The 26,148-nt window shown below is 46.4% G+C and overlaps 1 protein-coding gene across 1 annotated transcript in view; it reads left to right on the top strand.

Moving 5' to 3' along the window:
* Window positions 1-26,148, top strand: part of LOC137533559 (Fc receptor-like protein 3) — a 106,670-nt gene that overhangs the window by 18,964 nt on the left and 61,558 nt on the right. Inside the window, exons 2-3 of the mRNA XM_068254926.1 lie at window positions 978-995; window positions 17,945-18,190. Coding sequence (XP_068111027.1) covers window positions 978-995; window positions 17,945-18,190 — 264 coding nt within the window. The remainder of the gene's footprint in view (window positions 1-977; window positions 996-17,944; window positions 18,191-26,148) is intronic.

Consider the following 26,148-nt stretch of genomic DNA (forward strand, 5'->3'; position numbering starts at 1 on the left):
GTTGCTCATTGGGTGACTGGGGTTCAAATGCTGTAGAGGGGCAAAGCCACAAACAGCCAATCTGATTTGTTTAATTTCTATGGGAATATACAAATTATTGATGCCATAGACCCCAAAGCTCACAAACTTGGTCATAGAGTGTTTCTGCGTTAGGGTTAAAAAAGGGGGCGGAGCTAAAACCAGTCAATACATACATGGGCAAAGCCGGGTCACCAGTGGGTGGAGACAAATATAAATTTCACTGGGAAAATGTAAACTGCAGCCATTTTTGCACTGTTAATGGTAGGGTTCTTAAACCGTGCACAGTTGGTCACTGGGTGACTGGGATTAATATTCAGAAAAGTGGGTGGAGCCTACAAAAGTGAATCAAACTTCACCTATTGCTTTTGAAGAGGAATATTTAATTGCTGCCATTCTTGCACTGTTAATGGCACAGGCGTCAAACCTGGTACAGTTGGTCACTGGGTGACTGGGGCTCAAATTCAGAAAAGAGGGTGGAGCCACAAACAGCCAATCAAATTTTTTTTTCATTTCAATGCAAATTATTGATGCCAAAGACCGCAAAGCTCACAAACTTGGTCATTGAGTAACTGTGTGTTAGGGTAAGAAAAAGTGGGTGGAGCCAACACCAGCCAAATACATACCCGGGCAACGCCAGGCAATCAGCTAGTGTATATATATATATATATATATATATATATATATATATATATATATATATATATATATATATATATATATGTGTGTGTGTGTGTGTACATATACATATATATGTGTATATATACATATATATATATATATATATATATATGTATCAACTTATTCCTCAGTGCAACTTATTACATACTTTACTGTGAATAAGGCAGCAGCTTAGCAATTGGTATTCTCTTTGATCCATGTAGTAATATAAATGACCAATTACGACGAATAAGCTTAGGCCTATTAATAACTATATTTTCCTTTGTTCTTTGTTACAGCTTTGCTAGCCCAGTCAGGTAAGTTATTACACACCATGATTGCTCACTACGTAGAGCTTGAAAGATGTCTTAATGTCTATATGTGTTTCCTTTAGAAGTGCCCATTTGTGCACCGGTGCAAAATGCATTATACACCATATAGGACTACAACAAATGGCTGCTGGAGTCCACATTTGCGGACATGTTTTTCAGTGTATACTGAGCATGCACTATGAAAAATAAGTTCACGAATGAAGACCCCGGTGGCCATATTAATTTTTTTAACCCTAGAATAATTGCTGTGGGTCTATGGGAGAGCAGAGGTCGAGGCAGAGAGGTGACTTCACGTTGGGAATCCCCTGGCCTAGCCATTAATGGGCCAGGTATATCATTACAACTATTGATGCATGCAGCACCACAGCAAAGCCTACATACAATTTAAAACTGAAAATCACTACGCTACATGGACTTTGGTCATGGCCGCCCGCTGTAGTGAACCTAACATAGAGGTTATTATTATTATTTAGTACTAATATAGCGCTGACATGTTCTGTAGCACTGTACAGAGTATATATTGGCCTGTCACTTGAAGTACTCTTGACTCGCATATTGCCTAACCTGTAAAAAAAAAAAAAAAACACCTAATAACTCACCAACTCCTGGTTCCCTTTGCTGTCTTCTCCGCCCTGCCAGTTCTTCCATTCCGCTGCCATGTCCTCTTATATCTGCCGGCATTTTTGCTGCTATGGCCCTGACCCAGTAGTACTTCTGGGTTACTTCCGGGTCAGCACCATAACAAAGAAAATACCGGCAGATATGAGAGAACACAGCGGAACGGGAGAACTAACAGGGCGGAAAATACAGCGAAAGGGAACTAGGAGTAGGTGAGTTATGCAGTGGCTTTGTTTTTAACAGGTTAAGCAATATACAGCATTCAGGGGCGTAACTAGAAATCACTGGGCCCCCCTGCGAATATTTGGATGGGGGCCCCCCCCCCCCATAGGTGCCAAATAATCGTAATGGGGCAGCGTTTCACTGTAAATTAATTGTAAAGTGGGCAGAGTTCACCAGAAAATCGTAATGTGGGCCTTTAGAAAATCATAATGTGGGCAGAGTTCACCAGAAAATCGTAATGTGGGCACCAGTCACCAGAAAATTGTAACGTGGACAGCATTCACCAGACAATCGTAATGTGGGCAGCGTTCACCAGAAAATCATAATGTGGGCAGAGTTCACCAGAAAATCATAATGTGGGCAGAGTTCACCAGAAAATCGTAACGTGAGCAGCAGTCACCAGAAAATTGTAACGTGGACAGCATTCACCAGACAATCGTAATGTGGGCAGCGTTCACCAGAATATCGTAATGTGGGACAGAAAATCGTAATGTGGGCAGAGTTCACCAGAAAATCGCAATGTGGGCAGCAGTCACCAGAAAATCGCCATGTGGGCAGCAGTCACCAGAAAATCGCAATGTGGGCATCAGTCACCAGAAAATCCTAATGTGGGCAGCAGTCACCAGAATATCGTAATGTGGGCAGCAGTCACCAGAAAATCCTAATGTGGGCAGCAGTCAGTCACCAGAATATCATAATGTGGGCAGCACACACCAGAAAATCCTAATGTGGGCAGCAGTCACCAGAAAATCCTTATGTGGGCAGCAGTCACCAGAAAATCGCAATGTGGGCAGCAGTCACCAGAAAATCGCAATGTGGGCAACAGTCACCAGAAAATCGCAATGTGGGCAGCAGTCACCAGAAAATCCTAATGTGGGCAGCATACACCAGAAAATCGTAATGTGGGCAGCAGACACCAGAAAATCGCAATGTGGGCAGCAGACACCTGAAAATCGCAATGTGGGCAGCAGTGACCAGAAAATCGCAATGTGGGCAGCAGTGACCAGAAAATCGTAATGTGGGCAGCAGACACCTGAAAATCGTAATGTGGGCAGCAGGCACCTGAAAATCGTAATGTGGGCAGCAGTCACCAGAAAATCGTAATGTGGGCAGCAGACACCTGAAAATCGTAATGTGGGCAGCAGGCACCTGAAAATCGCAATGTGGGCAGCAGACACCTGAAAATCGTAATGTGGGCAGCAGTGACCAGAAAATCGCAATGTGGGCAGCAGTGACCAGAAAATCGTAATGTGGGCAGCAGACACCTGAAAATCGTAATGTGGGCAGCAGACACCTGAAAATCGTAATGTGGGCAGCAGACACCTGAAAATCGCAATGTGGGCAGCAGTGACCAGAAAATCGCAATGTGGGCAGCAGTGACCAGAAAATCGCAATGTGGGCAGCAGACACCAGAAAATCGTAATGTGGGCAGCAGACACCTGAAAATCGTAATGTGGGCAGCAGTGACCAGAAAATCGCAATGTGGGCAGCAGTGACCAGAAAATCGTAATGTGGGCAGCAGACACCTGAAAATCGTAATGTGGGCAGCAGACACCTGAAAATCGTAATGTGGGCAGCAGACACCTGAAAATCGCAATGTGGGCAGCAGTGACCAGAAAATCGCAATGTGGGCAGCAGTGACCAGAAAATCGCAATGTGGGCAGCAGACACCAGAAAATCGTAATGTGGGCAGCAGACACCTGAAAATCGTAATGTGGGCAGCAGTGACCAGAAAATCGCAATGTGGGTAGCAGACACCAGAAAATCGTAATGTGGGCAGCAGACACCTGAAAATCGTAATGTGGGCAGCAGACACCTGAAAATGGCAATGTGGGCAGCAGTGACCACAAAATCGTAATGTGGGCAGCAGACACCTGAAAATCGTAATGTGGGCAGCAGGCACCTGAAAATCGTAATGTGGGCAGCAGACACCTGAAAATCGTAATGTGGGCAGCAGACACCTGAAAATCGTAATGTGGGCAGCAGACACCTGAAAATCGTAATGTGGGCAGCAGGCACCTGAAAATCGTAATGTGGGCAGCAGACACCTGAAAATCCCCCTGTGTGTGGGCAGCGGGCAGCAGCGGGATACATACCTTCTTCCTTGCGTTCCATCGCCGCCTTCTCGCTCTAGCGGCTGACGTCACTTCCGCTTCCGGAAGTGACGTCAGCCGCTAGAGCGAGAAGGCGGCGATGGAACGCAAGGAAGAAGGTATGTATCCCGCCGCCGCTGCCCGCTGCCCACACACATTCACTAGCTGGAGGGGAGAGCCCCGAGGTGAGGGAGAGGGGGGAACTTCCCCTCTCCCCGCCGACTGTGGGCAAGGCTTTCCCCTCATGCTGCCACCCCTCCAGCCCCCAAAAAATGGCCCCGAGCGGGCCCCAGGGGGGGGGCCGGGCCCTCCCGCGGGCGCAGGCGCTGCAGGGCCTATTGCTACGCCCCTGACAGCATTGCAAGGGCGTGATTGGGGGAATTCCTCCCCTCCCTTATTCGACGTTCTAGTCAGTTGAAGATTTCTGTTGAAGATTTTGGCTGACTAGAACGGGGACCCCTAGGGGCAATGGAATGACAGGACAAAACAGGGCTAACAGCATTCAAAACCCCTCTCAGTTCAGGGCTCTTGAACTGTCCCTCAGAGGGGATCCCAATCTAATCCCTATCATAGCTACTATCGTGTAGTGTATGTATCGTAGTCTAGGCAATTTTAGGGGAAGACAATTATCTTTTCTGTGTGCTTTTGGGATGTGGGGGGAAACCGGACTGACCAGAGGAAGCCCACGCAGACATGGGAAGAACATACAAACTCTGTGCAGATAGTCCATAGCGGCTGAGATTCGAACCGGGGGACCAAGTGCTGCTAAGTGAGAGTGCTAACCACTTCCCAACATTGCTGCCCACTAGTGCTAATGATGTGTTGTACAGCCTTGGCCCTGAACTGCTGCCCAAAAGATCAAGTCTTCATGTATGTACAAGGGTTTAGTTACAAACACTAGTTAGGATTCTCCCAGGGAATATTTGCAACACAAAACGTGTTAAGTAGTTTGGAATAGTTTCATTTCTCTGTCTGCTATTTGTGAATTACCCTCCAAAGTTGCAGGGCTGCAATGGGGTTGAAATGTTCCCCTTTCCTGGTCAACCTAAACATGGAATGTTTGGGAGGAACTATGCCAGGGGCGTTGCTAGCCCTATTTTGGGGGGCCCGTGCCCCCAATCTGTCCTGGGGTGCCACAGATCTCTTTCCCAGGGGAGCCTGCTGTCCCCTCCTGGCTGCCGCTGCCCCCCCGGCTGTCCCCACGGCCAGAGCGTCAGACCTTGATCAGAGGGCGACCAGATAGAGCGGGCTCTAGGACCTAGTGAACACCGCTGATATACAGAAGTGACATCACTTCCGCATATACAGCATGGTGCGCCCGGCGCCTGCTCTATCTGGTCGGGTCGCCCACTGATTGAGGTCTGACGCTGCTGGCTGTGAGGTGAGGGGGGCACCTGTCACTCACTACCTAACGGGGGGGTGCCTGTCACTCACTATCTAACGGGGGTCCCTGTCATTCACTACCTAACTGGGGTCCCTGTCACTCACTATCTAACGGGGGTCCCTGTCACTCACTACCGAACTGGAGGCGCCTGTCACTCACTACCTAACGGGGGTCCCTGTCACTCACTACCTAACCTGGGGGTCCCTGTCACTCACTACCTAACCTGGTGGTCCCTGTCCGTCACTATCTAACCTGGTGGTCCCTGTCACTCACTACCTAACCTGGGGGTCCCTGTCACTCGCTACCTAACTGGGGGTCCCTGTCACTCACTACCTAACCTGGTGGTCCCTGTCACTACCTAACCTGGTGGTCCCTGTCACTCACTACCTAACCTGGGGGGCGCCTGTCACTCACTACCTAACTGGTGGTCCCTGTCACTCACTACCTAACCTGGTGGTCCCTGTCACTCACTACCTAACCTGGAGGTCCCTGTCACTCACTACCTAACTGGGCGTCCCTGTCACTCACTACCTAACTGGGGGTCCCTGTCACTCACTATCTAACCTGGTGGTCCATGTCACTCACTACCTAACTGGGGGTCCCTGTCACTCACTACCTAACTGTGAGAAAACGCGGAAAAGCCGCCGCGTGTACTGACAGCAAGGCAGCTGGCTCCGCGTCCAGCACGGTGGTTTGTATGCAGCAGCATGCGTCTAACACTATGATAGATCGCGGAAAAGCCGCCGCATGTGCTGGCAGCAAGGCGGCTGTTTCCGCGTCCAACGCGGCGGTTTGCACGCAACAGTGTGTAGCTGGTTCTGTTAGTGCACCTGGATGGAGAGCTACGCGCGCGGCTGCCAGAAGTCAGGACCTTTACACCAGTTGGAGATGGATCAGCTGATCAGGACGATCAGCTGATTCCTGCTGGACTCCTGATTGGCTGAGTGGCTCGGGCGGGGTGGCAGAGTCCTGCAACTATATATACAGCTTGCTTGCCAGTTGCTGGTTGTCTGCCAATGCGAACACTTACGTGGAAGCATTCAGACCATAGTCAGATCCTACAGTGTGTTTGAGCCAGGAGGACCTGGGAATTCACACTGAGCCAGATTACTTCTCTTTATCATTGTATATACTCCAGACTAGTTCCAGGGTGCTAAGACCACGGACCTCGCACCCAAGACTAGGGAACTGTATTATCATTTGTGTTATACTCCAGACTAGTTCCAGGGTGCTGAGACCATGGACCTCGCACCCAAGACTAGGGAACTGTATTATCATTTGTGTTATACTCCAGACTAGTTCCAGGGTGCTGAGACCACGGACCTCGCACCCAAGACTAATAACATTTGTGTTATTCTCCAGACCTGCTTGTGACGCCCATCTTCCAGGGGTCACTAGCCACCGGGTCTTCTTGCTATTCAGCCTGGGACTCCGCCCCCTTGGATGTCTCAGGCTGCTGCAGGATTTCTGCACTTCCAAAGGGAGGTATTTCTCATACTGCCAAGGACCACCTGCTCCTCGGGTGGCCCTCACTCAAAGTTATTACTGTTGCACCAAACACTCACACTATATAGGTGTCCAGAGGTTAGCAATATATCTGTATTATCGGTGATTCTGCAGATCATCAATAATCAGGTATATATCTGTATTCTTGGTGATACTGCAGACCACCAATAATCAGATTCTCTCTGCGTGCTGACACCAATCGTTACAGAATGGCAGACCCAACCCAAATGGACGCACTGTATAGACATGTTGAAGTCCTGACCGCCGCGGTAAACAATCTTTCCGGGACAGTTTTGAACCAACAGACCCAGATCAGCCAGTTATATGGGGCTATTCAGGAACTTCAATCAGCTATAAACTCAGTGCGATCTCCTCCTAGCACAGACATACGTATGCCTGTACCTGAAAGGTTTTCTGGTCACAGATCTGACTTCTAGAACTTTAGAAATAGAGTGTTGTCGTACTTTGAGTTGAGACCTAATTCTTCGGGAACCGAGACACAGAGAATTACGTTTATTAAGACTCTGTTTTCAGGGGATTCCCAGACCTGGGCCCTAGCATCAGTTGAGTAATTTTTTAAAGCTATGGCTATAATTTATGATGATCCGGACATTGCCTCGACCGCTGAGCAGAAGCTCAAGACGTTGCAGCAGGGCAAGGATTCGGTTGAAAATTACGCAGCTGAGTTCAGGAAATGGGCAGTATCTGCGAGATGGGGGCCAGTTGCACTCTTGGATTGTTTTTTGGCAGGGTTGTCGGATGCAATTTTTGATGTGATGATTGGACATCCTGAACCCAAATCTGTAGACGAGGCAATTTCTTTAGCCGTGCAGATAGATTGCCATTTGTGCTACCAGAAACAGGTTTGTGGTAGAAATGCTAGAAGGTCTTTCTTAGACGACTCTGCTCGCTCTCCATCACACTCAGACGAGCCGATGCAAATCAGGTATACAGGGCTGAGTCAAGCGGAAAAGAGTCGCAGAAAGCCAATAAAGAGTGGTTTATATGGTGCTAAAGGCCCAGAAGAATGTTGTCGCCTGGGTTTAGTCAATATCAGAGGTGCGCGATCCTCATCTCTAAACAAAGATCATCTGCTTCTCCCTGCTCGATTATATGGGAAGGTCAGACTAGTTCCGCAGAAGCCTTGGTAGACTCCGGTTCTGCGGCAAACCTCATTGATTATGATTTTGTTAAAAAATTGGGGATACCTTTGTCCCCACTTGACCGACAGATTCTGGTCACTGCAGTGGATGACTCTCCGTTGCAGAGTAGTCAATCTCTTCTTCAAACCCCTTTGTTGTCATGTTGTTTAGGGGCGTCACATGAAGAGAGATTTCCTGGTTATGCCCATGGCAACCTCCACCATTGTTCTTGGTATGCCCTGGTTGCAACTCCACTCCCCACAGATTGACTGGGCTTCAGGTCAGCTGCTGGAATGGTCAGCTTATTGCCATCAGCATTGCTTGGGCTACCAAGATACAGGTTGGAGGAGTGGCAGTGCAGGTAAAAGCAGAAGCTGTAGTTAAAGGTGCCAAGCCTGAGACCGGCCTACCTCGAAGGGTGGTCAGGGCACCTGCGGAGACGGTGGAGGGCTGGATGCCTTGTCTGGGCCCTTGCCAGCGAGACATTTTAGGGGGTAAAACATCTCGTCAGACTTCACCGGGTACATTACAAGATTTACCAGTGGCAAGGAAACCCCGGACTCTGAAAGATCAGACTAGTAAGAGAAAGTCTGTAGAGTGGGACTTTTCCCCAGGGGACATGGTGTATGTATCCTCTCGGCATGGGGCCCTGAAGCGATTATCAACCAAACTGGGTCCTACATTCATAGGACCATTCCCAGTGATCAGGAAGGTTAATTTTGTCACCTATGCTGTCGATCTCCCAGCCAGTATGAGAGGTGTAAGATCAGTCCATGTGTCTCTGTTGAAGCCAGCAGTACACGTGGACTCCCCTCCCTCCCTCCCTGTGATGGTAAAAGATCAATCGGAATGTGAGACCGAAAAGATTCTAGACCCACTGTGAGGAAACGCGGAAAAGCCGCCGCGTGTACTCAGAACGGGGCGGCTGATTCCGCGTCCAACGCGGCGGTTTGCACGCATAGGCCTACATCCAGTAAGATGGCTGAACGCAGAGGAACCGCCGCATGCCTTGATAGCGGTGCGGCGGATTCCGCGTCCAGCACGGCAGGTGATTTGCAACACATGTCTGGTGTGGCTGGGACTGATAGTCCACACAGGTTCAGAAAGACGCGCGCGCGCGCAGAGAGGCAGAACTTTTATGACAGCCAGAAGAGAGTCAGCTGACCAAGCCGGTCAGCTGACGATTCAACCAGTTCCCATTGGTCCAGCACTTAGGGGAGGCACTGGAGAGCGCTTTGCTATATATACTGGGTGCTGTTCATTCTCTGGTTGTCTGCTGTTGCGATCACTACGTGGAAGCACTCAGACCTTTTGTCAGATTCTGTGTTATATCTCTGTTATACTTCAGACTAGTTCCAGGGTGTTGATGATCACGGACCTCACACCCAGATTAGGGACTTGTGTTATATCTCTGTTATACTTCAGACTAGTTCCAGGGTGTTGATGATCAAGGAGCTCACACCCAGATTAGAGACTTGTGTTACCAACCTGTTATACGTCAGACTAGTTCCAGGGTGTTGATGATCACGGACCTTACACCCAGATTAGGGACTTGTATTATCATTCTGTTATTCTTCAGACTAGTTCCAGGGTGTTGATGATCACGGAGCTCACACCGAGACTAGGCATTGTATATTATCTGTTATGACCTTCTGTTTTCCTGACCATCCCTCTGCTTTCTGATTCGGTACCACGCATATCTGATATCACGTTGCCAAACCCTGCCTGTCTTGGATACCGAATCAGCCTTCTGTCTTTGTACCTTATCTGTCTGTCTGTTGCCGACCTAGCTAGTCCGACCTCGAGAACTATCTCCTCTGTTTAGAGATAGTTCACAGATAGTTGACACCCTTGGTGTCACTTAAACTCTGGTCCTTCCCTCACTCAGCCTGACTCCCCCCCTTTGGGAGCCTCAGGCCGAGGAAGGAGCCTGTCCTTCGGGCAGTATCCCATACTGCCTTGCATCCCCTTTACGGGGACCCTCCTCAAACTATTACTGTTGCACCAAACACTCATATTACTCAGGTGTCCAGAGGTTAGAGATATATCTGATTATCGGTGATACTGCAGATCATCAATAATCGGGTATATATCTGTATTCTCAGTGATACTGCAGATCACCGGTAATCAGATCCTCTCTGTGTTACACCGATCGTTACACCCACATTCTGAAAGACCTGGTGGGAAGTGTCCGGAGTCCACTCCTCGGGGGGGGGGGGGTTCTGTGAGAAAACGCGGAAAAGCCGCCGCGTGTACTGGCAGCAAGGCGGCTGGCTCCGCGTCCAGCACGGCGGTTTGTATGCAGCAGCATGCGTCTGACACTATGATAGATCGCGGAAAAGCCGTGCATGTACTGGCAGCAAGGCGGCTTTTTCCGCGTCCAACGCGGCGGTTTGCACGCAGCAGTGTGTAGCTGGTTCTGTTAGTGCACCTGGATGGAGAACTACGCGCGCGGCCGCCAGAAGTCAGGACCTTTATACCAGCTGGAGATGGATCAGCTGATCAGGACGATCAGCTGATTCCTGCTGGACTCCTGATTGGCTGAGTGGCTCGGGCGGGGCGGCAGAGTCCTGCAACTATATACACAGCTTGCTTGCCAGTTGCTGGTTGTCTGCCATTGCGAACACTTACGTGGAAGCATTCAGACCATAGTCAGATCCTACAGTGTGTTTGAGCCAGGAGGACCTGGGAATTCCCACTGAGCCAGATTACTTCTCTTTATCATTGTATATACTCCAGACTAGTTCCAGGGTGCTGAGACCACGGACCTCGCACCCAAGACTAGGGAACTGTATTATCATTTGTGTTATACTCCAGACTAGTTCCAGGGTGCTGAGACCACGGACCTCTCACCCAAGACTAGGGAACTGTATTATCATTTGTGTTATACTCCAGACTAGTTCCAGGGTGCTGAGACCACGGACCTCGCACCCAAGACTAGGGAACTGTATTATCATTTGTGTTATACTCCAGACTAGTTCCAGGGTGCTTAGACCACGGACCTCGCACCCAAGACTAGGGAACTGTATTATCATTTGTGTTATTCTCTAGACCTGCTTGTGACGCCCATCTTCCAGGGGTCACTAGCCACCGGGTCTTCTTGCTATTCAGCCTGGGACTCCGCCCCCTTGGATGTCTCAGGCTGCTGCAGGATTTCTGCACTTCCAAAGGGAGGTATTTCTCATACTGCCAAGAACCACCTGCTCCTCGGGTGGTCCTCACTCAAAGGTATTACTGTTGCACCAAACACTCACACTATATAGGTGTCCAGAGGTTAGCAATATATCTGTATTATCGGTGATTCTGCAGATCATCAATAATCGGGTATATATCTGTATTCTTGGTGATACTGCAGATCACCAATAATCAGATTCTCTCTGCGTGCTGACACCAATCGTTACACTAACCTGGTGGTCCCTGTCACTCACTACCTAACACGGGTTCCCTGTCACTCACTAACCTGGTCGTCCCTGTCACTCACTATCTAACCTGGTGGTCCCTGTCACTCACTATCTAATCTGGGGGTCCCTGTCACTCACTACCTAACCTGGGGTCCCTGTCACTTACTACCTAACCTATTGGGCGCCTGTCACTCACTAGCTAACCTGGGGGTTCCTGTCACTCACTACCTAACCTGGGGGGCGCCTGTCACTACCTAAACTGGGGGGGCTTCTGTCGCTAACTAAACTGGGGGACTCCTGGCGCTACCTTAACTAGGGGGCACCTGTCACTACCTAAACTATCCAGGCCAGCCAGCCCAGTATCACCACCAGCCAACCAGCCCAGAATCACTGTCAAAAAGGCCACAGCATCACCACCAGTCAGGCCAGCATTTACTTCAACAGCCCAGCATTACCGCCAGCCAGGTCACAGCATCACCGCCAGCCAACCCGGCCACAGCATCACTGCCAGGCCTTTCAGCCCACACATCATCCCTAATCCAGCCAAAAACGGTATTGCCAGGCACAGCAGCCAATAGAGGAAAATTCAGAAGCCAGGTGAGAGGTGTCTACCATATTCTGCCTATTTATGTGAAATGCTGTCTATTTATGTGCCTCGTGACTGCTGAATTTGTCTTGTTGGGGGCCTCATGATTTGTTGGGGGCCTCAAGATTGCTGAATTTGTCTTGTTGGGGGCCTCATGATTTGTTGGGGGCCTCATGATTGTAAAGATTAAGGAGGTTGGTAAAACTTCAAGTAGCCCATTTCGTGTAAACAAAATTGGTAAATGTGTTGGTAAAAATATAAAGTGCATGGTAACCAATGCTCGGAGCCTTGCAAATAAAATAGACGAACTAGAGCTCATTCTGAATGACAAAGGCTATGACATTGTGGGAATAACCGAGACATGGATGGATGAAAGCCATGACTGGATAGCTAATTTAAAAGGATACAATGTGTTTAGGAGGGATAGAACAGGGAAAAAAGGTGGAGGGGTTTGTCTCTTTGTTAAGAATTCTTTTACAGCTGTCCTCAACGATGAGATGGAGGAAGATTGCGAAGATGTGGAGTCCGTTTGGGTAAATATTCATGGTGGATATAAAAGTTGCCAATTGCTTATTGGGGTATGCTACAGACCACCTCTTATTAATGAAGCTGCAGAACTGCGATTACTACAGCAGATTGAAAAAGCTGCAAGTAAAAACGAGGTCATAATTATGGGCGACTTCAACTTTCCAGACATTGACTGGGGTATTGAGGACTACAGGACAATTACTTGACTCAAATGGTAACGGAACCAACTAGGGGGAATGCGTTACTGGATCTGATCATTTCTAATAGACCAGATAATGTATCAAATGTGCAGGTTCAAGAACATTTGGGAAATAGTGATCACAACATGATAACGTTTGATCTGGTGACTGATAGGCCACGGGGCAGCAGGACCACTAAAACTATGAATTTTAGAAAAGCAAAGTTCAATCAAATTAGGCAGGCACTAAGTTTGGTGAACTGGGATAATGTACTACAAGGGGACGACACTGAAGGGAAATGGCAAGCTTTTAAACGTATTCTCAATCAATATTGTAGTATGTATATCCCATATGGAAACAAAATGTCTAGGAATAAAAAAAGGCCTCTATGGATGAATAGAAAGGTTAGGGATAAAATGAAGAGGAAAAAGAATGCCTATAAGGTCCTAAAACAGGAGGGGACTGAGGCTGCACTAAGCAATTATAAGGAGTGCAATAAAAATTGTAAAAAAGAAATTAGGCTGGCAAAGATCGAAGCTGAAAATCAAATCGCTAGGGATATCAAATCTAACCCAAAAAAGTTTTACAAGTACATCAACTCTAAAAAAAGAAAGGTTGACTGTATAGGAATCCTAAAGGATGAGGGTGGGAACTCAATGGTGGATGACCAAGGTAAGGCAGAGTTATTAAATGCTTTCTTTGCTTCTGTCTTCACAAAGGAAACAGCACTGTTGCAAATTACAGAGGCAGAAGAGTCTCAATCTTCTAACTGTAATATTAAATACTTAACGCAGGAAGAAGTAAAGGCAAGACTAAATAAATTAAAAATAGACAAGGCACCTGGCCCGGATGGCATGCATCCTCGGGTCCTAAGAGAATTAAGTTCAGTTATAGCTAAGCCCCTTTATCTTATCTTTTGTGACTCTCTTGCAACTAGCAGAGTCCCAGTGGATTGGCGTACAGCCCACGTTTTCCCATTATTTAAGAAGGGCAAAAAATCTGATCCAGGAAATTATAGACCTGTAAGCTTAACATCAGTTGTATGCAAACTATTTGAGGGGTTACTAAGAGATACTATACATGACTTCATAGTAGAAAATAATCTTATTTCTCAGCATCAACATGGGTTTACTAAAGACAGGTCCTGTTTGACTAACATGCTCAGCTTTTATGAGGTAGTGAATGCTAATATGGATATTGGGAATGCTGTAGATGTGATATACTTGGACTTTGCAAAGGCCTTCGACACTGTTCCCCACAGAAGTCTGGTGCAAAAGTTGAGGATGCAAGGACTGGGGAAGAGTTTGTGTGCATGGATAGGGAACTGGCTAATGGACAGAAAACAAAGAGTTGTGGTCAATGGATCGTACTCAAAATGGGAGACTGTTAGCAGTGGGGTCCCACAGGGGTCTGTACTGGGTCCAGTGCTCTTCAATTTATTTATTAATGACCTAGTAGATGCAGTAGTGAGCAATGTTGCTATTTTTGCAGATGATACAAAATTGTGCAGAATCATCAACTCTCAGGAAGATAGTGTCATATTGCAACAGGATCTGGATAGGATGGCTATATGGGCACATACATGGCAGATGAAATTCAATGTTGACAAATGTAAAGTCATGCATTTTGGTCGTACCAATGGTCTAGCACCATACAAAATAAATGGGATACAGTTGGGAACATCAAACTTGGAGAAGGACTTAGGAGTACTCATCGACAACAAGTTAAATAATCGTACTCAATGCCAAGCCGCTGCAGCTAAAGCGAACAAAATTTTGGGATGCATTAAAAGGGAAATAAAAACTCGAGATGCTAGCATAATATTGCCCCTGTTTAACTCTCTAGTAAGGCCACATCTGGAATATGGAATTCAGTTCTGGGCACCACATTACAAAAAAGATATTGCAGTTTTAGAGCAGGTGCAGAGACGAGCTACAAAATTGATACGTGGGATGGAAGGTCTCGCTTACCAAGAAAGGTTAGATAAACTGGGTTTATTTAGTCTAGAGAAAAGACGCCTTAGAGGAGATCTAATTAACATGTATAAATACATTAGAGGGCAATATAATAGCTTGGCGGATGAGCTTTTTGTCCCTAGGCCTTCTCAAAGGACTAGAGGACATGAGCTGCGCATGGAGGAAAAACGTTTTAGTCATTTATTTAGGAAAGGGTTCTTTACAGTAAGAGTGGTTAAGATGTGGAATGCATTGCCACAGGAAGTCGTTATGGCAAACTCTATACCTGCATTTAAAGGGGGCTTAGATGCTTTCCTTGCGTTGAAAGACATCCATGGCTACAATTACTAGGTTATGCCTAATGATGTTGATCCAGGGATTTTATCTGATTGCCATCTGGAGTCAGGAAGGAATTTTTCCCATTTGGGGCTAATTGGACCATGCCTGGTGGGGGTTTTTTCGCCTTCCTCTGGATCAACAGGGGTATGTGGGGGACGGGCTGGAGTTGTACTTTGTACTGGTTGAACTCGATGGACGTATGTCTTTTTTCAACCAAAATAACTATGTAACTATGTAACTATGAATTTGTCTTGTTGGGGGCCTCATGATTGCTGAATTTGTCATGTTGGGGGCCTCATGATTGCTGAATTTGTCATGTCGAGGGCCTCATGATTGCTGAATTTGTCATGTCGGGGGCCTCACGATTGCTGAATTTGTCATGTCGGGGGCCTCACGATTGCTGAATTTGTCATGTCGAGGGCCTCATGATTGCTGAATTTGTCATGTCGGGGGCCTCACGATTGCTGAATTTGTCATGTCGGGGGCCTCACAATTGCTGAATTTGTCTTGTTGGGGGTCTCATGATTGCTGAATTTGTCTTGATAGGAGCCTCATGATTGCTGAATTTGTCTTGTTGGGGGTCACATGATTGCTAACTGCGAGACTATGGGAAAAGCTGAATCCTCATCAAACAATAGCATTAAACCTACTTTTTTTTAGCTTTTTAAAACAGAAAAAAAAACTGGGAGGTTGTAAAAAATTTAATACATTTTTGAGGAGTAGGATGGATGAAATTGTTTATCTTCACAGTTTATTTTCAACTTGGATTTTCCATAATGTTCATGTATGCGTTAAAATGTTTGTACAGTATTTAGTTTAAATTGCTGTTGCCACTTTGCGAATTTTGGGTTGCAGTTTGGGCACCCGGCCTCCAAAAGGTTCGCCACCACTGTCCTAATCTAATGTCCCACCATTGCTAGGTTCATGTAAATTTGTCTCCACTCGTTACCACACCCACATTCTGGTCCATGGCCCACCCATTTTTCGGTGCACAACGTGATCCTCATATTTTTTGGCGCGCTAGCTGCAGTGTGCTGAATTCTGCTGCCTACAGTATGTACAGTATACGCTGTTCTCTAGTGCCTGCACTGTGTGCTGATCTACCTCCAGTATGTACAGTATAAGATGTTACTCTGTGCCTTTACTGATTTTTAACGAGCTGTATTGCATGCTGATCCCTGCTACTTTCAGTATGTACAGTATTAGCTGAAAAGCCTGGTACACACATACAATTTTGATTAGCCAATTTTAGCTCTGTTCATCAAATTCATTGTCTGTTGGCCCACTTACTGCACGGGGGTGGTAAAATTGGTCAATGATTGACCAATCAAAATTGTATGTGCGTATACATCTTTGATCTATGCCTATACTGATTGTAAATTATCTAAATAAAGGACAGGGGGCTCCATCCAATATTTCGATGGGCAGGCCCGTTATCTGTAGCTTACACCGCTGCTAAGTTCATGTACATTTGGCCCCACCCTTGGCCACGCCCACTCACTGCATGGTCGCACCCTTTTTTTTTTTTTGCTGCCGCATATACCCACCCTCCTAGTGCCCACAGGTGCCCCGATCTCCAAGGACCCTAGAAATGCCCCTGAACTATGCCCATTTGTAGTTATCAGGTGGTGGAATATGGAAGATATACAAGTGATTTATTAATAATATGGTAGGGTTCAGAAGCAAAGCTCCAGAATTTCATAGCTTTTAAATTATAACAATTTTAATCTTTTAACTATGAACCATCAACCAGAAAATATTGATTTACTAAAATCAAATTTAAAAGAGGATTGCAGGGAGACAGTGCCTGCATGAAGACCTTCAGAAAGAAATATGGTGGGAACACAACCATTAGGACCTCCAGCTGTCATCCATAGAGTACTATATGTGGTGTCTGAGTGGGTGAATTTAATTGAGCCAAGTGGAAGTGTTCCACACAAGAGAGACTTGAGCTAATAGCAAGGGAATGCATTAGACAGTAGGGTCGTCACCAGTAGACCATAAAAAGGGCCAGAATTAAAACTCGTCAGATTTTGCTACCAGTACCAAAATTTTACAGTATAAATAAGGCACTGATAAAGGACTCGAGATCACAAGGCACACAGCAGGGAAGACACAGCTGCAGCAATAAAGGCCACAGGGGATCAATACTGGACAGATGCTGGCTGCAATTGGGAACCAGGAGGTTTTAATATCTTCACTTGGGAACCAGTTGGGGTTAATGGCTGCAGAACTTTATGCAGTACAGACAGACATTAAAGGGAACCCAAGGAGAGAGTGAAATGGAGACTGCCATATTTATTTCCTTTTAAGCAATACCAGTTGCTTGGCTGTCCTTCTGATCCCGTGTCTCTAATACTTTTAGTCATAGACTCTGAACAAGCATATGCAGATCAGATACTCTAACTCAGCTGACCCAGGTTTTACTGGATTAGCCAAATGCTTGTTCCAGGGTTTTTACTGAGATACTACATATGCCAGAAGATCAAAAGGACTGCCAGGCAACTGGCATTGTTTACAAGGAAATAAATATGGCAGCCTCCATATAACTCTCACCTCAGGTTCCCTTTAATGTCTCTTGGTCTGCAAGTGCAGAGCCAGTAACCCTCATAGTCCCCACTTGCAGCCATCAGCTTTCCTGGCGTGACATTCTTGAGTTTTTGAAAAATTCCAACTTAAGGGGGTCAAATTTTGAGGTCGTCTTATACATGAGGTCGACTTGTATCCAAGTATATACAGTAAGTCTACCATAAAATATGGTACAACACTAGCCTGCACCCTCACATATCGCAGTTGATGAAGAGGAAGGCTAACAAAATCCTTACAAGGCTTGGCTCAACTAGAGCTTTCCCAACTCCAAGCGGCATATTTAGTATGATTCAAAATTTATAATTGGGCTTTCTTTGTTTTATATGGTATATTAAGAGAGGACATTACTTTTCACTCTTTTATATCTTACAGTCCTTTGTGATGTCTTATAGGTGCTAAAAGGACCCTCATGGTGACCTTCAGTCCTGACTGGAACAAAGTATTGCAAGGGGAGTCTATAACAATGACTTGCCATGGAGAAAGCTACGTGACTTATTACTGGTATAAGGATTATGAGGTGGTGGCACCTGGACAGAGCTATACAATCCCATTTGCCCATGTTGGACACAGTGGAATCTATCAGTGCCGGACAACTTCTGGAACCAGTAGTGACACATTCAGACTGGATGTCATTGCCGGTGAGCTGATATATCAGGTTTGCTTTAAAGAACATCAGTAACTGTATCTGTAGGACTGATACTAAAGAGAACATTCCTGGACTTCAATGTTCTTACTTTAGCTTTAAGACGTATGGAAAATGACCAGCACCATATGTAGTATTATGCTCTTTTTATTTAATCAAAAGTCATGTACAGCCTTTATCAGCAGCGACGTTTCGGAACGCAGCTCCTTTCTCAAGCCAGGCATATACAGACTACACATTGCATCACAGTACATCCATTTATATATACAACATGATGGGCTATTAACCAATCCCGTTGGCCTGAAGCAGTGGCCTGATGGGAAGCTACATTTCTTGTGGCCCATTGGTCGCCACATTCTGAGTCCCTCCCCTCTCGAACACACATCTTATGCTGCAGTACGGGCGCCCTGCCCTTATCCGCACGTGTGCATAGCGCCGACATCCTGTGCCACCCACTGTCGTCATAGACGGACCTGACGAGGTACCGCAGTGCGGTGACGTCGATGGGAGTGGCCTGCCATGCCACTCTCACACCCACTATGCTATGCGGCCAATGGAAAAGCTCAGGGGAGCCCGCCCACCGCATCATAGTGACACGGTGTGTTGCAGGTAATCCCCCGCTGACCATTGGCTGTTGTAACACGGAAGTTGCAAATCGAGCTCGTCTGCAGTATAATACAATTTTATGCATTAGCAATGATATATAAAGACATTAGGCAAGGCTTTTTAGAAATCGCAAGGTGACTGCAAATCAGGAGAATTAAAAGACATACTAAGAATAATGAATAATATATAAAGACAAAAATAATAATAATGCGTAGACCACATACGTGGAATCGCATGTAATACAATCTTTTATTTTGAATTTTGTGCCTCTGTAGGAGTGTCTGATCTCATCCCCTTTAATTACCGAACTGCAGTGCACACAGTTTAACCACTTGCCGACCGCACACTCATAACGTGCGTCGGCAAAGTGGCAGCTGCAGGACCAGCGACGCAGTACTGCGTCGCCAGCTGCAGCCTAATTAATCAGGAAGCAGCCGCTCGTACGAGCGGCTGCTTCCTGTCAAATCACGGCGGGGGGCTCCGTGAATAGCCTGCGGGCCGCCGATGGCGGCTCGCAGGCTAGATGTAAACACAAGCGGAAATAATCCGCTTTGTTTACATTTGTACGGCGCTGCTACGCAGTAGCGCCGTAAGGCGGATCGGCGATCCCCGGCCAATCAGCGGCCGGGGATCGCCGCCATGTGACAGGGGACGTCCCGTCACTGGCTGCACAGGACGGATAGCCGTCCTGTGCAGCGACGATCACCGGGGGAGGCAGCAGGTAGGAGAGGGAGGGGGGAATTTCGCCGCAGAGGGGGGCTTTGAGGTGCCCCCCCCGCCACCCACAGCAGGCAGGAGAGATCAGACCCCCCCAGCACATCATCCCCATAGGGGGGAAAAAAGGGGGGCAATCTGATCTCCCTGCCTGCACCCTGATCTGTGCTGGGGGCTGCAGAGCCCACCCAGCACAGATCAATCAAACCAGCGCTGGTCCTTAAGGGGGGGTAAAGGGTGGGTCCTCAAGTGGTTAAAAAAGGAAAAGTGCCCCTCCGGGACAGTCCACGGTGGCCAGACCGCACAGTTTGTCTATCAGCATGTACCAGTTTATCTCTTAAAGATAAACTCTGACCAAGAATTGAACTTTATCCCAATCAGTAGCTGATACCCCCTTTTACATGAGAAATCTATTCCTTTCCACAAACAGACCATCAGGGGGTGCTGTATGACTGATATTGTGGTGAAACTCCTCCCACAAGAAGCTATGAGGACCGTGGTACTCCTGGCAGTTTCCTGTCTGTTAACCTTGTTGCATTGTGGGAAATAGCTGTTTACAGATAGTTGGCAGATAGTTTTCCCCGATATTCAGCAATTTAGAAATATCCCCATCTTTTCTTACAAAAAAGCTCCCACCTTAAGAGATAAACTGGTACATGCTGATAGACAAACTTTGCGGTCTGGCCACCGTGGACTGTCCCGGAGGGGCACTGTTCCTTGCTTAAACTGTGTGCACTGCAGTTCGGTAATTAAAGGGGATGAGATCAGACACCCCTACCGAGGCACAAAATTCAAAATAAAAGATTGTTTTACATGCGATTCCACGTATGTGGTCTACGCATTGAAGTGCCCCTGCAGTCCTACATTGGCCAGACCACACAGAAAATCAAAGTGCGTCTCTCGTCGCACAAACATGCGATTAGAGAACGATTTTTTTTAGTATTTATAATCTATTATTTATTTCTATTTTTTATTTTTGTATTTTTATTTTCCATTTATTTTTATTTATTATTTTTGGTTATTCCTTATTTTTTATTCTCAATTTTCAGATTTTTATTGATTTTTATTATTTTTATTCTTATTTTATTTTTGTCTTTATATATTACTCTTAGTATGTCTATTAATTCTCCTGATTTGTAGTAACCTTGCGATTTCTAAAAAGCCTCGCCTTATGTCTTTGTATATCATTGCTAATGCATAAGATTGTATTATACTGCAGACGAGCTCCGTTTGCAACTTCCGTGTTACAACAGCCAATGGTCAGCGGGGGATTACCTGCAACACATCGTGTCACTATGATGCGGTGGGCGGGTTCCCCTGAGCTTTTCCATTGGCCGCATAGCATAGTGGGTGTGAGAGTGGTGTGGCAGGCCACTCCCACCGATGTCACCACACTGCGGGTAGCGCAGGATGTCGACGCTATGCGCACGTGCGAATAGGCGCAGGGCTCCCATACTGCAGCATAAGATGTGTGTTCGAGAGGGGAGGGACTCAGAATGTGGCGACCAATGGGCCACAAAAGGTGTAGCTCCCCATCAGGTCCGCTGATGATGCGTACCTAACCAGTTGGCCACTACTTTAGGCTAACGGGATTGGTTAATAGTCCATCATGATGTATATATAAATGGATGTACTGTGATGCAATGTGTAGTCTGTATATGCCTGGCTTGAGAAAGGAGCTGCGCTCCAAAACGTCACTGCTGATATAGGCTGTACGTGACTTTTGATTAAATAAAAAGAGCATAATACTACAGATGATGATGATCATTTTCCATACGTCTGATGAGAGTCTGCAGTGCTGACAGACTGACCAGGCACATCGATATCTACAGCTATTGAGGTGTGCTCCACCGCATACAATTGCTTACTTTGGCTTTAAGGAATGAAAGTTAGTGTTTGAACCTTGAGCCATATTTACCACCACATTTATATTACTGCTGTTAGTTCATCTCATCTCAAAGTAACGATGGCCTATTGCAATTTTCATTATTACAAATGTTCATACAGCTACACAGAAACGTTATGACCAGGGGCGTAACTACTGTACAAACCATGGGGCTTCCCCAGCAAAACTTGTTGACTGGGCCCCCCAATGTTTACACCCCTTCCCTTGCCTACTCCTGATGCCCCTTATAGCCTGGGGGCCATCTCACAGGGGCCATAAAACAAGTGTGGATATCATAATCTTCACACCCATAACAAGTGTAGCCACAAAAACACCTGAGCTGAAAGATGGACCTCTTTATCTGAGGGAGTGAAATCATAGTTGGGGCCCTCTTATAGCTCTGCCCCCCCCCCCCCTGCAGTAGCAGGAGCTGCCCCCCTCAAGATACACCCCTGGTTATGACCTCTAATTAGTTTTCAGAAGAGCTACTGCTGAAATCCGAAGTCCCCAGCTGCAAATACAGTATAAGGCACTGGTTTATTATCCACCCTGGCGTTCTGATTAAATCGCCAGGGTGGCTGCGGGAGGGTTTTTTTTAAATTAAAAAAAAACTATTTCATGCAGCCAACTGAAAGTTGGCTGCATGAAAGCCCACTAGAGGGCGCTCCGGAGGCGTTCTTCCGATCGCCTCCGGCGCCCAGAATAAACAAGGAAGGCCGCAATGAGCGGCCTTCCTTGTTTTGCTTACATCGTCGCCATAGCGACGAGCGGAGTGACGTCATCGACGTCAGCCGACGTCCTGACGTCAGCCGCCTCCGATCCAGCCCTTAGCGCTGGCCGGAACTTTTTGTTCCGGCTACGCTGGGCTCAGGCGGCTGGGGGGACCCTCTTTCGCCGCTGCTCGCGGCGAATCGCCGCAGAGCGGCGGCGATCAGGCAGCACACGCGGCTGGCAAAGTGCCGGCTGCGTGTGCTGCTTTTTATTTCACGAAAATCGGCCCAGCAGGGCCTGAGCGGCAGCCTCTGGCGGTGTTGGACGAGCTGAGCTCGTCCAGACTGCTCAGCAGGTTAAAGGATACCCGAAGTGACATGTGACATGATGAGATAGACATTGGTATACAGAGTGCCTACCATACAAATAACTATGCTGTGTTCCTTTTTTTCTTTCTCTGCCTGAAAGCGTTAAATATCAGGTATGCAAGTGGCTGACTCAGTCCTGATTTAAACAGGATGTGATTACAGCATGACAATCACTGATAGGAAATTCCAACTATAAAACACTTTCCTAGGAGCAAATGGCTTCTGAGAGCAGAAAAGAGATAAAAAGGGTCAAAAGTTCATAGCTTTTCGCTCTGGCATACGTCAATGAATGTGTCATTGAGCAAAAACAATAAAGCAATTTTGCTTCGGGTGTCCTTTGAGTCTTGCAAAAGGAACACAGGCAAGTTCTAGGTAGGATCAGTAATACATGTTCACATGTTTATCTCATCACGCCACATGTCACTTCAGGACAGGTATCCTCGAAAACTAAATTCCAATTATTCTAGAATTTAGTGTATAGAAAGTATACACCTCATACAACCTCAAAATGTCAGGTTTAAAAAGATTCAAACAACAACTTTTTTCTTGTATGATAGAAGCACTTTTGATATACAAGAATATAACGATATTCACCATGTTAGAAAAAAACACCAACAATCAAATCGGTCTCTTTCTGCTTCCATGAAGTTCACTGGAGAAAGTTTTGAGTTTACCCAAATCTAACATTAAACTATTGCGGTCCTCATTCAGTTCACGCCTACGATTTCTCCTAGGTGATATTTTCACATCTTATCAATAAAATATCTTTTTTTTTTTTTCCACTTTAGTTTTTAATAGTTTTTTTCATAATATACATAGAAAGCGATGTCAAGGTTACAGAGATAAAATTTGCATTTAACAGTTGACTACAGTTTTATACTATCGCATTATGGACCTTAAATGCAAAAGGGGCCTGAAAATTCAAGTCCTGCGGCCCTTGTAATTATGAGCAGTCCAGTCTTCCTAGGGAAATACCAGATAAAGGGGGATAAAGTAAAATAAAATAAAATGAACAGGCATAAACAAAAGAAAGAAAAGGAAGAAACAAAGAAATAAAACAAAAAAAAAACAAAAAAGAGAACCTAAGTCAAAAATAAAAGCCAGTTGAAACTAAACCAGGACTATCTTAGCCGGAAACTGGTCTCCTTCATGCTTACGAAGGTGGGGATACTCAAGGATGGAGCGAGGTCCACACCTCCCATGGCTCCCAAATCCTGTCAAAGGCCGGCATAGTTTCCCTAATATAGGAGGTCATTTTCTCCATTACATATATAGCTTGAATTTTGTTGACCAACTCTGGTTTCGTGGGGGGAGGGGATTTCCAATATTTAGCCAGAAGGGCTTTAGAAGCATTACATATCTGGCCCAGTAACTTGTTCTGGTGTCTAGAGAGCCCCGTTGTTGGTCTATGAAGCAAGGCCGCCCAAGGTTCAGGCGTAATTTGTTTCCCAAGAACCTCAGAAGCCAATGAGAAAGTTATGGACCAGAAATCGGCCACCAATGGACATAACCACCAACAGTGTAATTGATCTGCAGAAAGCAAGCAGCCACGAAAACATAGCTCTGTTTGAGTCAATCCCCATTTGGCAAGCGTGACCGGGGTCCTGAACCAGTCATACATCAACCTGTAGTTCCTCTCTTTGGTTACTGTGTTTTTGGAGGAGCTAGCTATAGCCGAGAAAATGACCTCCCATTGTTGTCCGTCTAACGTTGTCCCTAACCTTTCCTGCCATTTAGTCATAGCCTTGGAGGCCCCAGCATGCTTAACATACCAGAGGTCATAATACATGGAAGATATAAGGCCTTCCGGAAGGGGGTATGAGGAGTAAGTGGACTCAAGGCTGGAACGTGTGAACTGTAAGCCCTTTGCCTTTCTAGATTGTATAAAATGATGGAGTTGCAAAAATCTGAAACTTTCAGCGTTAGTAATCTGGTGTTTCTCCTGTATCTGAGGCCAGGAAAGAATAGAACCCTCTGAGAGTAGATCCGCCACTGACATAATCCCCTCATTCCTCCAGACACCCCAGGCCAGGCCACAAACCCCAGGTGGGAAGTCAAGGTTGTAGAATAAAGATTCCATCCCTGAGGGAGAGGCTAGTTGAGGTAACATTCTGCATAAGGATTTTTTAATACTTAGTGATTCGGTGATTGGTAACCACGGAGCATCTGAGCCTAAACAGGGCCTAGGGGTCCATAAAAGGTACTTGATGGGGAAGGGGTGGATCATTTCCTGTTCAAGGTCTACCCACCTTACTGAGCCCTGGGGGGAAGACCATTGGAATAATTGGGCGAGTCTGGCTGCATAGAAATAATGTAGTAAGCTAGGGGCCCCCAAACCCCCCTGGAGTTTGTGCCTGGCCAGATATGCGTACTTAATGCGAGGTCTACGCCCTGCCCAGATAAAATTTGTGATTCTAGACTGGAGTGCCTCTAAATCTTTCCTAGCAACCCTAATGGGCAGAGCCCTGAAGAGATATAGTAACTTTGGGAGCAGCGTCATTTTTACTGCATAGATCCGTCCCAATAAGGAGATGCGGTAGTGCTGCCACTCGTCCAGTAAAGAGTGTAGTTTTCTAAACATTGGGGTGTAGTTGAGCTTATAAAGGTCCTCGAGGTCGTGCGATACTGTAACCCCCAGATATTTGATTCCCCCATGTTTAAATTTGAAGCCAAACGTATTTGAAAGTGTAGCGCAAAGCTCCTCAGAAATATCAAATGGTATAGCTTCCGATTTGATTTTATTGATTTTAAACCCAGAGTGTTGGCAGAAATTGTCAATTTCACTGAAAAGATTCGGGACCGAGATTAGTGGGTTAGTTAATGTGAAAATTGTGTCATCAGCGAACAACGCTGTCTTGAATTCCAGTGCCCCAACCGTTACCCCCCTAATATCTGGAGAGCGCCTCACTTTAATGGCCAATGGCTCAATGCACAAGGCAAACAATAATGGGGACAGGGGGCACCCCTGTCTAGTTCCATTCTTGATCGGAAAGGGGGGCGAGGTGATGCCCATGTTGCAAACATAGGCTGAGGGGTTGGTATATAGGCTTCTGACCCCATTAAGAAACTCTCCCCTGATCCCAAATTTCTGTAACACCAGTCGTAAGTACCTCCAGTCCACCCTGTCGAACGCCTTCTCCGCATCCAAAGATAGGAGGAGAGAAGGCGTCCGACAGTGCTTCATCCTGGCCAGGAGTCCTACTATTCTGCGTGTGTTATCCGTAGTCTGTCTCCCTGCAACAAATCCTGTCTGGTCCGGATGGATAACACTTGGGAGAATGGGGTTAAGCCTGTTTGCCAAGATCTTCGAAAAGATCTTGACATCCACATTAATAAGTGATATGGGCCTATAATTCGTTACTTCCGCAGGGTCCCGCCCAGGCTTGGGGATAACTACAATCGAGGCGCAGGACATTTCAGGAGGAAAGTCTTCCTCCCCCCTTAAGATTTTGTTGTAAAGGACTGTAAGTTCAGGAGCTAAGATTTGCTTAAAGGCCTTGTAATACGCTGCTGTGTACCCATCCGGACCAGGGGCCTTAGATGACTTAAGTTTCTTAATGACCGTCATCACTTCCTTAACCGTAATTGGGGCATTAAGAGATAAACTCAGTGGGGATGAGATCGTTGGGATTGGGATATCATTTAGGTAATTCAACATGTCAGGGGCGG

The sequence above is a fragment of the Hyperolius riggenbachi genome, chromosome 9 (assembly GCF_040937935.1).
Source record: "Hyperolius riggenbachi isolate aHypRig1 chromosome 9, aHypRig1.pri, whole genome shotgun sequence".
Classification (NCBI taxonomy): domain Eukaryota; kingdom Metazoa; phylum Chordata; class Amphibia; order Anura; family Hyperoliidae; genus Hyperolius; species Hyperolius riggenbachi.